Source organism: Diachasmimorpha longicaudata, chromosome 3, assembly GCF_034640455.1.
Source record: "Diachasmimorpha longicaudata isolate KC_UGA_2023 chromosome 3, iyDiaLong2, whole genome shotgun sequence".
Classification (NCBI taxonomy): domain Eukaryota; kingdom Metazoa; phylum Arthropoda; class Insecta; order Hymenoptera; family Braconidae; genus Diachasmimorpha; species Diachasmimorpha longicaudata.
In genome coordinates this window covers 3,855,962-3,870,779 of record NC_087227.1, presented here as the reverse complement: position 1 = coordinate 3,870,779, position 14,818 = coordinate 3,855,962, and the positions used below count along the sequence as shown (strand labels likewise).

The 14,818-nt window shown below is 39.7% G+C and overlaps 1 protein-coding gene across 3 annotated transcripts in view; it reads right to left on the bottom strand.

The window, feature by feature from the left end:
- Positions 1–1,341: 1,341 nt before the first annotated feature.
- LOC135160686 (slit homolog 2 protein-like) overlaps positions 1,342–14,818 on the bottom strand; it is a 238,667-nt gene continuing 225,190 nt past the window's right edge. For all 3 annotated transcript variants that reach the window (XM_064117505.1, XM_064117506.1, XM_064117507.1), the window contains one exon: positions 1,342–3,084. In XM_064117505.1, the coding sequence (XP_063973575.1) occupies positions 1,480–3,084 (1,605 nt within the window). In that variant the 3' untranslated portion in view covers positions 1,342–1,479. The remainder of the gene's footprint in view (positions 3,085–14,818) is intronic.

Genomic DNA, 14,818 nt, shown 5'->3' with positions numbered 1-14,818 from the left:
ATGCGTAAATACTATGGCATTTCTCCTCAAAGTAATCCTAACATTTTTTGTTCAATTTTTTGTATCTTTCTCAGCTAGAAACAATGGTGTTATCCTTATTCATTTGTCACATCTCTTTTGTCATCATTTTTGAGAAAATAATTCGACAGTTTAGAATATATACTTTTATATAGTATTTGTATGAAAAGAAATGGTCGAGGTACCTCGCACATTATCCATTCTTATTTTGATGATTCAAGGTACATTCAAATAATTATTTCCATCGAAATTCACAAAATTCTAGGTAATGAGATTATCGACTCATTACATTCCTCATCTCACTATCGAACTTACAGAAAAGTTTACAACTTTATGTTTTATCTTCTCTTACACGAAAAATACCAATGATGCATCTCTGAAGTTGAAAACACCGAGGAGACGCCATTTTATCAATTGCATAAAATACGCAATAAAAAAAGTGCAAAAAACGTCAAAATTATAATTTTTCCCTTAATCCAACGAAACTCGTAATTTTCTTTTGTTCAAATTTTCGGAAAATGGCGTATCACATTAGGACGCCTTTCAGTCTTCCTTAACCTTCCAGTTGTCCATGAGCTGCCTCAGAAAAATCACCCTCCTAACATTCAAAGTAACCAAAAAATCCATCAGTCTTCGATTGTATAAAAAAAAATGAAACAAAGTTCATGGCAGTAAAAGTGTTTTTAGAATTTATCGATCGAGTGGTTAAAAGCAATCCCCTGGAGCACCAATTGCCCACGAAAAATTTCGATATTTTTCTGTGCCCCTCTTAAAGCCCCAAAAATCCCGTCAAGATTTCGTCTCAATTTCTGTGCCCCTCGAACCAGAAATATTCCCGCTCACGAACTACCACCACTCGTCACCTCGCTCTCCCCAAATTTTTCCACTCAACTTAAAATTCCCACACTTTTACGCCCGATAAGTTCCAATGCCGCCATCTTGATGCACCTCAAGCTCCATATTTCCATTGTATTGTTTATCCCCCCTGTGTGGCACAACCGGAAGTTCTCTCTCCCTCCCCCTCTCTCTCGATCTCTCCCTATAATGATGATAATGATGTCCATGTCCATTAATGGGCAACGTTGGATATGAACTCTGTGGACACGGTGGTGAGTGTCTCTGTCCGCCATTTTGAGTTCTCCCACTGGGCCCTCCATTTTGTATTCTATCCAAATCACCGCGCGCTGGTAATGCAGGTGGATTTCTCCTCAGTGAATGGCTAGTATGATGCACCCTAACGCCCCCATTACCAATTGTATTAGTTCCATCGATAATTTCACTCTGTCCATCACAAAAAATTGTATTAGTACGTGGATTATTACTACCGGGCAGCGTACCAGTACGACGCATTTGTCGCGCCGTTTCACCATCGATATAAGTGAAGCCCTCGGCCGGTGTTGTACCACCATGTGGTAAAAACCAAACACCACCATTACCAGGGCTCGCTGCCCGTAGCTCTAGCTACAGTTCCGTAACCGGAATGGATTTTATTCCAGACGATACCTGTTGATGTTGCTGTGCAAATTGTCCATGATGAAGTGGCCCTTGATTATTGATATGATGATGGTGTCCATGAGCGGCCCTTACAATGTACTCATCATCAGAGAATGTCTTCTGATACTCATGCTCTTTCCTCGAGATGGCGCGATTCTTCCACTTGTAATCCTTGAGGGCATCCCTGACCCTCTTCCGGCATCGGTAATACAGGACAAGGGCCAGACCAGCGATGATGCAGAGACACACGACAATAATAGTCAGCAGGACCGCTTGTTTTCTAGGATCTGAGAAGGCACATCCCAATTCATCAGAAGTCATTCCCTTCAACGGCATCTGCCTGATCTCCAGCGGTTCAGCGCACATAACAGCGCTGGTATTCTTCGGTGCGAGAAACGAAGCCAACCAGTGTAAACTGCAATCACATATCAACGGATTCTCACTGATATCAAACTTGTGTAACTCATTCCATGAAACAAGACCCTCCGGGAATGTAACAAATGCATTGTTCCGAAGGATCAGGTGTCTCAAATTAGGAAGTCCGGCTAGTGCACCCTCCTCGAGGGTCGTCAGTTTTCGATTGCTCTTGAGTATCAGTGTCTCTAAATTACCATTATCCGAGAATGTTCCTCGTTCCAGGGTTGTCAGTAGTTTAGCCCCCGATATATCGAGTTTTTTAAGATTGGAAAGACCCTGAAATGCCCCGGACCTCAGCATTGTGAAGGAATTCTGTCCTAATGTCAACTCCTCCAGTCTCGTTAATATCGACAACTGTTTTGTTGGCACTTCTCTCAACTTATTATCACCAAGTTTGAGTGTACGTAATGACGTTAATCCACGGAATGCACCCTCACTAATATTATCCAGACCAGCCCCCATGACATCGAGTACAGCAAGTCTCTCTAAACCCTTGAAACCATCATCCGGTAAGGATGAAAATACATTCAATCCAATATGTAGTTCAGCAAGTGCATTTAAGGGTGCTAATGCCGGTGATGGAATAGACTTGAGCTGATTGTCATCAAGATAGAGTACTCTCAGTGATCCAAGCTTTTGAAATGCGCCAGGCTCAACCTCGCATATTCTATTCTCACCTAGATCCAGTTCCTCTAGTCTTGTTAGAGAAGTAAATAGACCATTTGACAGGGTCTCCAAGTAGTTGTGACGGAGATTTAACACTGTTAGCGATACTAATCCTTGAAATGTCTTTTCTGTTAATGCTGATATCTTATTGTGCATCAAATGAAGTTCAACAAGATTCTTTTGTGCAGCAAAACTAGCGTCGGGTATTGTTACGAGATGATTACTCGAAAGATCAACAATTTTTAAATCACCGTAGAATTGAAATGCCGCTGCATCAACCATACGTATTCTGCTCTCCTTCAAGACTATCCGTTGGGTTGATGGATTAAGGGCAATTGGGATTACGTCTAGGCTAACTCCAATGCAAGATACAACTAGGGTGTCATCGTCGCAGGTGCAGTCTGTTGGACAGAAGCCGGATTGCGCTGTTGTGATGAGGCATACAGTTGTTAGAAGGAGAATGCTCCATTTTAATCCACTCATTGGATTCTGAAAGCACAAAGATTTTTCAAATTAGATTATTCCAATTAAATTATTTAAATCACCAATCATTAATTTTCCATTAAAAGAATGATCCCCCCTGTCATTGTAGGAATTGTAAAGGATGAGAAAGACAAATCAAAAGTCTGAATGAGAATTTTGTGTAAAGTTAATTCAGGGAGACTGAATTCACCATTTTATCACCTAGTGTCACATAATGTAGGCCAGTGGGTATCATCACCGATTACCACCACAATCTTTTTTTTTCCTCCAACCCCCTTGATACTTGTGGTCTCCCAGACACGTCGTCGGATAAAAAGTAACTAATCCCCGTTCCCATGAAATGGCACCTGGCAGGGGAGACTGGCTGGTTGGTAGAATATAAAAGGCAGAAGGAGGATGGAAAATGTTGAGTGAGGAAAAAAAAAGATAGGCGAGTGAGGAGAATCCGTGCTCCGGGGCAAAATCATTACCGCCGTGTCTACTGGTATTACGTGCTAAAAACGGCACGTCATTAGAGTAGGATTAAACGAAAGATGAGGTAGGTGAAGGCATGTGGGAGAGGGGGAGGTTGGAGTATATGAGAGTGATAGTTGAAGGCTTGTATGTGGTACACTGATTCTGGTAGGCACATTTCCTCGGGTTAATACTGGGAACTTGGCCTAGGACCGCACCATCACACATACACTATTCCCATCCCCTCTCCCCCGGGCCCACCCTTCATTACTCATTTCTCGTTATCAGCTACATTTACCGTTGAGTTGGGAAATGCCTTTGGTACTGATTCAGCTAGACGATTTAATGAGTTACCTCCCTTCATGAACAGTATGTCCCTATTATTTATTGACAAATATGAGATAGCCGAGGAGTACAGTATTGTTGAAAATATGTCCTCCAGAGGAACAATTTCCCACATGACCTGAATACTCAAAAATCGTTCATTTTTTTTTTGCATTTTTATTCTGCACGAGAGACAAAATTTTTTGTGTCAACAGTTCGAGTGTTTTTTTTTTCCATGCCCCTGGCTGGTGCAATTGGAAATATGAACTGCGAGGAACCTGACAATTTTTTAAAATAGATTTTCATGATCATTTTCGGGGGGTTGGCGGAGTAAACATTAATTTTCAATGTGTTTGGCGTTTTTGAATAGGGGTAGGTTACTGATATTTTTCACTATTGAGAAACATCAGTGGAATATGGGAATGATGCTTTGGAAGTACTTTTATCATCCAGCTCTGGTGATATGTCAGTCTGAGTATTCGACCGTGACAAAGACCTTTTGTCTGTCCCTCTGAAGGTAGATGACATCGCCGGAGTATGACGAGGTAGTGGAGAGGGTGGTGGGCGGGGGGTGTGGCATAATGCGACTCGTGCCGTTCGCAGATAACGCGCTGCGAATACATCAGGCGTCCTGGGTGGTATCGCGGCTACTAATCATCCCCATAAGGATAATGTCAACCACCGCTTCCCCACCTCCCCTTCTCGCAGCGGCTTTTTGAACAGGTAATGTGGGGAGATTTGGCTTTGCAGTAGAGTTAGTCATGCAACGGGACCCCAGGCAGAATTTTGTAGCGAAACGTGGAAAAGCTGGACTGGTTAATTAATAAGCTTCTATTTGGAAAATTGATAGACCTGAGAAACCACGAGTTTCTTCATCAGTTGGTGAGGTTGGCACGATTTTATCAATAGTTGAGGGTTTTCTTGAGTAAGATCAAAGAAGATGTGAAGATGTGTCGTATTTATTTATTCATTTATTTATTTATTTATTCATCTAAAGCATACCCTACTCGCGTTGCTACATTGTATTTGCGGTATCGTGGACCGACCGTGTCACATTTACCCCAGGGGCTGTACGTCACGTACAGACTCTCCTAGTGACCACGGAAAATTTTGGAAAATCATGACCGACTCGGCGTCTATCTATCAACTTGCATCGGAAAACAATATTTCTTGATGATTGGCGGAGTCTAGACTTGCGTTCGATGGTATCCGAAAGATTAAAATGCCAATGTACTGAGCCGCACTCGAACCGGCGTCTCACAGGTTCCGTTGTCCGGCCGAGAGATTTAACCAATTCAGCCACCGTCGTCGGTAAGGTGTGCCCTATCGGAAATATTTATGGTTTTGACAGTTTGTGCACACGCTGGGGAACTGTGTCCTTGAAAATATCATGGTTTTATTATAGGGTGAAATTAGAAGGGGCGAGGGGACCGACTGTAATGGTTGGGCGAGTGCGGTGTTGCTCCGGCGATCATCCAGGCTAAGCAGCGTTTCGCTGGGATACTACTTGGATGGGTGACCGCTTAGGAACACCGTTCGCTCGCTCAAAAATTACGGCACGGAAGGCACGGGTGTGGAGACCCAGTGTACCCTTCCGTCACACTGACTAGAAGGGTACACTGGAGAATCCTATCCAACGATTTCCTTTGACGTCACAAGAAATGTGGAACGCTATATAAACTTCCCGTCTTGTTGATAACCCTGCACTATTGGCCGACTGTACGGTAGAGGTTTTCCATGGTTTCCCTCTACTCCTGTGCAAATGCAGTACAGTTGGGGAAAAAAGTCGGTCCCATGGCACCGCAGGGGAAGGGAACAAAATGTTAAAACCCGAGAGGGTATACATGTGAAAAATAAATAATAAATAGAAGGGGCGAGGTGGAGTATCTATAACTTATTATAACTTATTATAACTTGGTGGAGTATCTATAACTTATAGATACTCCACCTTCAGAAGTTATATGTTTAGAATAATATAATATATAGGTTTGATTTGAAGGTGAAGGAGGGAGCACCTTTTCCCGCCAATCAGAAACCGCAGAGGCATTACGTTTTCAGCAATGTTGCCAGTGTCCACCCAAGAGTGGGGATTAACCTGGAACATCACGAAAACTTCTAGGGGAACATGAGAGCTCAGAGTTCGAAGAGACACGCTCGAGGCTACAAGTCCCCCGAGACCTGATAGCAATAGAAGTTTGAGTTGTGAGACGCGTTTTGATTTCTAAGAGGTGTAAAGTAAATGTAAATCTATGTGCATTGAAAATAATTGAAGAGCACTGTCAACGAACTTTTCTACTGAAAATCTTTTAACCAATTATCCCACAGATGTATGAAGCCACACTATGGACCAAGGGTTTTCATTAAAAATACAAAAATTCTTATTTCAGTTATTGGGAAAACTGAGATGGAGATTCATGGTTGTACATAGAGTTGTGTTAGTCGACTACAGCAATCCCAGAGAGCTGCGGGAATAATTGAAGCCATTGACGAAATGGGGCAAACCTGCGGTAGCTAATAAGCTTCTATTCGGAAGATTAACAAGATGGAGAAACCGCTGATTCTTCGTAGCTTGATGGGGTTGGGGTTATTCCATGAATATCTGAGGTTCTTCCGGAGGAATTTAATTATGGTCAGGGGTGTGGTATGAACCAACATCTTGGACCCGGTGTTTTTACCAAAAACAAACGATGCGTCATTTGGCTGATTTGGGAGGGTAAACCGCGGGTAATTGTGCACATTGTAAAGGTACATTGGTCAGTGTACATTGTACGCAATGATTAACCCAATTAACTACAACAATCATACGTTGATACCAGGTCAATTAGATGATCCCCCGTATAAATGTAAATATTGATTCGCAAGACTTTGAAAACTTGAGATGAGAGCTCTACATTTATTTGAGTGACTTTGTTTGAATTGTGGGGGCGGCGGAATAGGATCATTGATTAATTATAATTTTGATCACTTTAATCTGGGCATATTTTCGTTCATGAGGGAACGTTGGTTGCTAGTGAATGGTTATAGAACTCAGGGAATCATTGAAACCGTTGATGAGGTGCTATAAACTTCTGCTTAATTACTATAAGCCTCGATGTGGAAGACTAATACTGTTGGGAAACCGCTAGTTCTTTATAAATTATTGATTGATTTTACGAATAACGAATGGTATTTCTGTAATATGTATCAGGATCAATGGAATCGCCTGATTTGCCATTTTGGATTGAAAGTTTTCATGGAAAACAAAGGACTCATCATCCTAGCTATTTGTACGCATAAAACGCACATCATGATTGCGAACAGAGTCACCTCAATCAACCAGAACAATCAGCCGTTGATTACCCATTAATCACATCATCCTCCGATCGAACATATTGATCAATTCGTAAAAACTATCACCTCTCGAAAACTCTAAGCCCCGATATTTATGAAAATGACTTCACTCGAATCGTGACGAAATTTCAATTCACCAGATGAACGATTCAAATTGAAAAGCGTCAGGATTGAATTTCGACTTAATAGAATCGAATGATACATCGATTATAATCCAACTCTAAAATCCAGGTGTCTCGCCATTCATCGGGGAAAGGTTGGCACTTGGTGAACGAATGCCGAACCCGGAGGATAATTGAAGCCATTGTCTCTCTTCATCACCACCCGAAGGGAGGGAGAGGTGATGGGCACCCGTTGAAAATCCTCATCGACGGTGCCAAGCACCCTCTCACCCTCCTCGCCTGCCGCCACTTTCACAATTCCCTCGGCGGCACATCCGTTCAGGTGAAAATTCGATAAATCGTTCAAGATGCCGTCTCTCTTATTTTCCCTCTTCTTTTTTTTTTCTTCGAGGCTAATCGTGAAACGAGCAAAGAAGTTAACCAAAGAAGGAAGATTACCGTGGATAAGAGGGTGGTAGTGGTGAGGGGTGACAACGGAGGTGGTGGGAGGTGGTAAATCGGATTATGCCTGGTGAAAGCTGGAAAACGAAGCGATGAAGCGAAAATATGCACTAATTCGAACTAATTGTACCTCATTTCTTTCGATGCAAATCAAAGGCTCTTAATTGTGGTGACTATTGCTGACGAGTTGAGGAATTAGTCGGGATTTAAAAAGCATTCAATCCCGCTTCGATGTACTGGAGGATTTCTGATCTGATCTTGTCGATGGGATTGAAATACAGAATGGGTTTTTTTTTGGAAGCTTGAAGGGGCCTCAATCGAAGATAGTTGGTCGATAATAATGGATGAAGGTAAAATCCAATCCCGTTACCCCAACCGGTTCCCGAGAAAATGGGTTAGTAACAATTTCATGATTACGTACCTTCATGATTTGGCAATTAATGGGGGAAATTGAGTTTCCTCTGTACCATTGTTTCCGCTTGGATTGCAAACCGAGAAATAAATGATATTTTCATATCTAATGATGTGTGCTGAGTGTAATAACCCAAGGATCAATGAAGGATATTGGACAAATTCGTAACGAAATGACGCCGAATCGGGGATAAAAGGAACGAATTAAGCACCTGTAATCGCTCCATTAAGCTTTGGTTAATCTACTTTTATTGTTGTACAATCTTTTGTAATGTGTTTTAGCAAAAGTTGGAATGATTCCTAATAAGCTTTTATTAGGACTATTGACTGGATGGAAAATTAACGGATGCTTGATAAATGGAAGCAGTCCTGGGGCTTTCATGAACAATTGGAGCTATTGATTAGGGTCGAACACGGGACAAAAATTATACATGAGATAAGTATAATAATACACTTGCTTTAAGTATACTTGATCATTAATTCAAATTATTCGACTTTTCGAAGAGAGAAAAAATTATTTTCTCAGGAGGCTGTTGTCTTCTTTGCATCAATTAAATCGTTCGGAAACCTTCATACTTTACAAACGACGAGGAACGACCAGAATGGCTCCACTGGATTTTAATTCCTAATGATCAGAGGATTACTAATCGTTCATAACATTCTTCCTCCCCCTCATGTGTTGAGCGTCGTCATTCCATAATAATATCGGTACTCTTAAGTTTGTGTGATGGATCAATGAATTTGGCGAAATAGTTCGTACTAGTTGGTAATAGAATAGTTAGGAATGGATGAAGCCCAATTATTTTGAAAATACTGAACGTAAATGGGGTGATAAAGAATGAATAAACAAAAAAGACTGCAAATCCCATTATGGCCGTCAAACACTTTTAGTGATATTTTACTCGAAATTTGTTCATCATCTACAAGAGGTTGAGTGCACATATTAATGATACACTTTTCTGTGTTATTTGATCTGTTCCTGGTAGATAATAAAGTGGAGTGAAGATCAATTGGTTATCGATTTTACCATTGAAAAGTCAATATACTTGAAATAACTCAAATGAAAAATGATAGAGCTGTTTTGTAAATTTCACGAAGCCACATCTCATTAATTACAAAATCTGTTACAAAGTTTATGGTATGGATAGGAATTTTTATGTGTAAATAAAACACATTCCAGTAGTTTAGCATTTTGCACCTCGATTCTAGTGGCCGGGACAGTCATTTTTCTGCGATTTTTCTCTCCGTGTACTTGGACGAGTGGCATAAATGTTATGATAACGAACCGATTCAACTCAATCAACGAAAACAATGACGCATCAACGAATGTAGGATATTGAACTGATCTGTAACGAAATCGAAGCGAATCGATGATAAAATGAACGAATGGTGCGTGCACAATTGCTCCATTAAACCTCGTCTAATCTTCGATAATTGTCGTACAATTTTACCGTAATATGTTCGGAAGGGTGGACCGCATTTTGATGGTTTTGGAGAGTGAGTTCCGGCTCAAGAGGAAGTGTTGGTGGCTTTCACGAAATTGCATTTGTGTCCATATCCATTTTACTGCGCATGGGATTCCCCGGGATAATTCCGCGTTCCTCGCATAATTCAAAATATTTTTCTCAGATAAGAAGAAAAAAATTCCAACAACAAATGACATAAATTCACGTAGAATTAGAGAGTCTTTGAGACATAAAGTTTCAGAGTTTAAAGTTATCGTTGGACTTTTCAATTTTCAAGAAAACTAAATTTTCTCGTGGATTGCATTTTTCTTCACGAGTAAAAAGAACAAAAATTGGTGGAAAGGGTGGGGGGTGGGGGCATCATAGTCGAAGCTGGAAATTACGTTCCTTCCGCTCAGGTCTCTACACGACATTGCTCGAAGCGTTTCTCTCTTATATCGTATAATAACCACTCTCGTGTGTCGCGACGGAGTTTAAGCTCAGACGGTGGATTTTCCCTTCGTGTTGTTGGCACACAGGTTGACCTAATCGAAACCAATCTTCCGCACAATTTCAGATATGAAATATATTGGAAGGTTACTCTAAAAAATCGATGCTTGGACAATTTTCAGGGTGCAATGGTGCGTTCTTCTGGACTTTTTATTCTGTACTGTAAAGACCTTGTTTTCTAATTACTTTTTCAGGCTTTCAGCCATAGTTCATTCAAGGAAATTCGATTTATTTATCATTCATCGATACCTATGGCCCTTCACAAGTCGCCAACAAATAGCGATCAAATGCTTTTAATTTAAATTATGCGAATTTTTGTTTACATTCCATAGTAAATTAACTTCGATAGTGCTATGCGATTCTTTTCAAACATAATAATGGAGTCTACTAGAGAATGCTATATAGATGTAATTCACCTCCTTCGTTCTAGAGATTCTCATTTTGAAGAAATTATTTTTGTACAAATTATCGTTCTGTCCCAGGTGAAAAATGTTCATGCTGACGATGGCAACAAGGTATATCTAGGATTGGAGATCGAGCAGTGTGGAAGGAATCTTGATTCCATCATTGAATTCTATATTAATCCAACATGAACGGTATATGCTCCTTTCAAACTTAATCCAAGCTTGAAAGAGTCTTGTTACTCCAAGCTGAAGGGCCCAGGATAAAATGAAGCATGATTCTATTGTTGAATCAAGTCAAGACTCATTCAAAATCCGAGGTAAATGGTCCATTCAGCCTATATAATTATTAGGTTCATAAACAACGTACCTCAATGTAGCCCATTATATTCCACTAAAATACTTCAAAGAGTTATCAATGATAATTAATTATCAGGGAATTATCGAGAAATTCGAAGGGTTGATCGAGGATTATCGGTCCAGCCTCGATCGAGGTCGGACACTCCGTGATTTTTGAAAGAGATGAAATTATGAATATAAATATAAAAGTATGAAATTCTGTTTTCAAAGAATAAAATCATTATATTAAAAAATATTATTCAAGCCTTCTATGGTCACTCAATCTCCAAAATCTCATTCAAATTTATCATAACAAAAAAATGAAAAAATACTGACAACAACTCCCCAGCACCTCATTAACCCCTCATTACCATAATTATCCCATAAACGATAACTCAATTGTTTCAACTACAAACAAGCGCTTCTCCATAATCTCCATAAAAGATATTTCATTACACTTTTTATCAGTTAAATATTATCCAAAAGACGTACTATTTAAGGTGAAACACGTATTCTCCTCCGCTCTTCGTTTACGTTATTATACGACGGAAATCCGCCGGGAAATTTGGTTTAATTTATGCGAGCCGGGTAATGTTTTATGCGCCGGCACGTACCACGACGGTCTACGTAATCACGGGGGTTGGGTGTCCTCGTATAGTTTTCCAACCCCTCTTCTACCCTACTTTAGACACCTGAGAAAAGTCACCTGATTTTTTCACTCACCCGAGATTATGCATCTCTCATCAATTTTTCAATTACTTTTTTTTCCATAAATTACATGAAATAAAAAATCATTGAGCCTTCATTATCGTGGGGGAACGTATGCCTGGGGTGGTTTCCACTGGAAATATAGAATCAAAGATGCCGACTGAGTGAGAGGAATGAAGAGATTGAGACATTGAATGGAAACCATTTGAAACCTTTTCCTCCCTCTTTTTGTAAGAAATAAAGTGAAAGTAATTTTCTATAATTTCACGAGGGAATCAATGTTACAGATGTAAGTGCTCAGTGGCAAGTCGATTGTAATAATTCGAAAGGGACTTTTTTCGGCCCTTCGCCCTCACATAATGTCTTATAGTGACTCGTCCCTGGAACATTACAAAAAAACATCATCCCAAAGACGAGAATTCCCCTTAGCTCTTTTTTTTTCAGCGTCTCACTCCAGTTGTAAGGAGTTTTTGCCGTGCGATGAAGGGGGAGGGGTGGATTGTGAAAAAGTTGAAATACGAGGGTGGTGGCCATCGATCAACGGGGATATAAAAAATTGTTGGGGAGTGTTGGGTTCTTTTTTTAGGGAATGACGATGAGATTTTCTTAATTTATCTTTTGTAGAATTTTTGCTTTCAGGGGATGAGGGGGTGGATAGTCTAGGCGACCTAGTTCATTTTGGAGAGGGTGAAGAGAGATTGAGAATGACATGTTACAAGTGCAATTAGTTCCGTTGGTTGCGGAGGAATATCACTTTTTAAAAAGACTGCTAAAAGAAAGAATAATCGTTTTAGTCGTTTTATCGATTGATAGATTGAGAACAATCCAGTCTAATTCGACGTCGAAAATTACATTTCACAGAATTTTGATAAACAAAGCATAAGCAGAGAATAAATTATTTGTGATAAAAGTTTTATCATCTGCTTGTCCAAAATGACACATGATAAATACAATTTTAACAATCAGATGTCCACAGCATCCGCTGGGGCAAATCAACACGCCACTCGGTGTGACAATGAGGAACACTCTCCATTTCCAAATAAGGGGGTTAAATTAAATTGTCCTAACACCCCACGTGACAATATTAACAATGACAATAATATTAATATAAATATTCGCAAATGTTCCTGATAAGTTCTCACCTTCTGATGGAGCCAACTTTTACCCCATTGGCGTTAATATGCCGACACATTGGCCAACGTCTCAAATTCGCCACTAAATTTTGGCTAACATTTGCATGAGGTAATCATGTCCCTGAGACATCATCTTCCGTTATAAGAAATTTTCCCATTTTTGCAGCAAATACTATTCACAACGCATCAGCCATATTTGTCATGTAAATGTGGTTACTTCACCTACCATCTGAGCGCTGCCATTTGTCCTGGCCATAACTAGCGCCTCTATCGCGCCCTCTGGCGTTTATTCAGAAATTGGTGAATTTTGCGGATGACTACAAAAACAACAAGTTCTTATTTCAAACTTTCCATCCGTGATTATGTTGAAGAAACCCGAGAGAACTTCAAAGTATGACACATCATTCAGAGGTTTTCAGAAAAGCAACCAGAAATTCCAACGATCTTTTCACCTAAACAATTTAGCTCGAAATTCATCGAAAGCTTTCATCGAATCTAAACGATTCATTTACCGATACAATGCAAGACATTCATCGTATCAAACAGCATCTAAAATGTCCAACGAATCAATACAAATTCCACTTGAATGAGCTACCCCTCTCCTCACCCTATCAACACATTGGAAGCATTTGAAAAATGTCTGCTTATCTATTCGATCAATTCCAATCACTTTATCGTTAAATTCAACGTTAAATTCTCAAAGCATCTATATTTATCGTACTATCCCTGCAGGGAGATACTGATGCTCATCTCTAAAGCCCAGCATCCACATCGTAAAATTCAATGGAACGCAAGAGTCGTGCATAGCTTTTGCCAAGAGTAAGAGAGACGGAGGATAACCCCTTTGGTACGAGAGAATGAGGGCAAAGAGAAGATAGGATGGAGGAAAAGGAAAGGCAGGGGGTGAGTATATATGTGACGTTGCAGCAGAGAGCTTACGCCAGTTTGGAGCACCTTCAACATACAGAGCTTTTGGAGCCTTTGGAATTCTTTGGGTGATCGTTGCTACCCAACGACAATAAAGAAGATTGGGATCGATTTAAGATTCCAATTTCCGGGCACCTAGTGCCCCTCTCTAAAACACACTATATTTACTTTAAGTTGAAGGGGGTGAAGAGGCAAGGTTTTGACATATCACCGATTAGGTGACCAAATTCGGCATCTCCTTTTTCATAGATATTATCCTTGATTTAACCATTTGGTTTCTCATTTTTCGAATTTATCATTTTTCCAAAAGACGTAAAAGGAATGTTTCTATACCTTTACAAAGGAATTAAAGTGGTGTACATAGAATGCAAATGTTTGGAAGGTTTTATAATTATTATTGATGGGCCTTCATTTTGTTGAAGTAGATCCTAACTGGGAGAACATTAAAGTGATATTGTTATCAATGAAGATTTTGGATCTTTGAATGAAGGTTAGATTGAGGGGGTGAAAACATGAGGATTTGAAGACGATTGATTTGGTTGGATGGTTTGGTTTTCAAATAAAATTTTATTCTTCATTTACTATTGTTATTGTCTTTAGGGGTCTATATGAACTCCAAATGTTAATTTGTATTGCCAGCGATTGTGGTCTTTTGGAGTCAAAATTTTATTCTTGAAAATATATTATTCCTTGAAGTGTATCATCGTTACGATAAGATCGATGAAGTACTGCTGTCAATTATGAACAATAGGAGTCTACATGAATTTCAAACACCAGCTTCAATTTACAAATAGGTGGAATGTCATTTTTTAATGACATTGTAAATCAATCAATGGGTGAAGTCAGAACGGATAGAGATTCCAAACTCTGCAAGTCTAGCTTTCATTTTAAAGGACATCATACTTGATTTAACAAGTTGGTTTTTTCTGTTTCGAGTATCTTCAAATGTCTTTTTGACATGGAAATACTAAGTTTTATTTTCAACAAACATGAATGGAGTGCTTCTGTATCTTTACGACGGAATCAAATTGTTGTGGATAGAATGCGAGTGTTTGGAAGGTTTTAAAATTCTTGTTGATGTGTCTTCATTTCGTTGAAGTAGATCGTAACTGGGAGAACATTAAACTGATGTTATTAACAATGAAGATTTTGGATCTTTATCACTCTTAGTGTTTAATGGAGATGTAGTTTTCTTC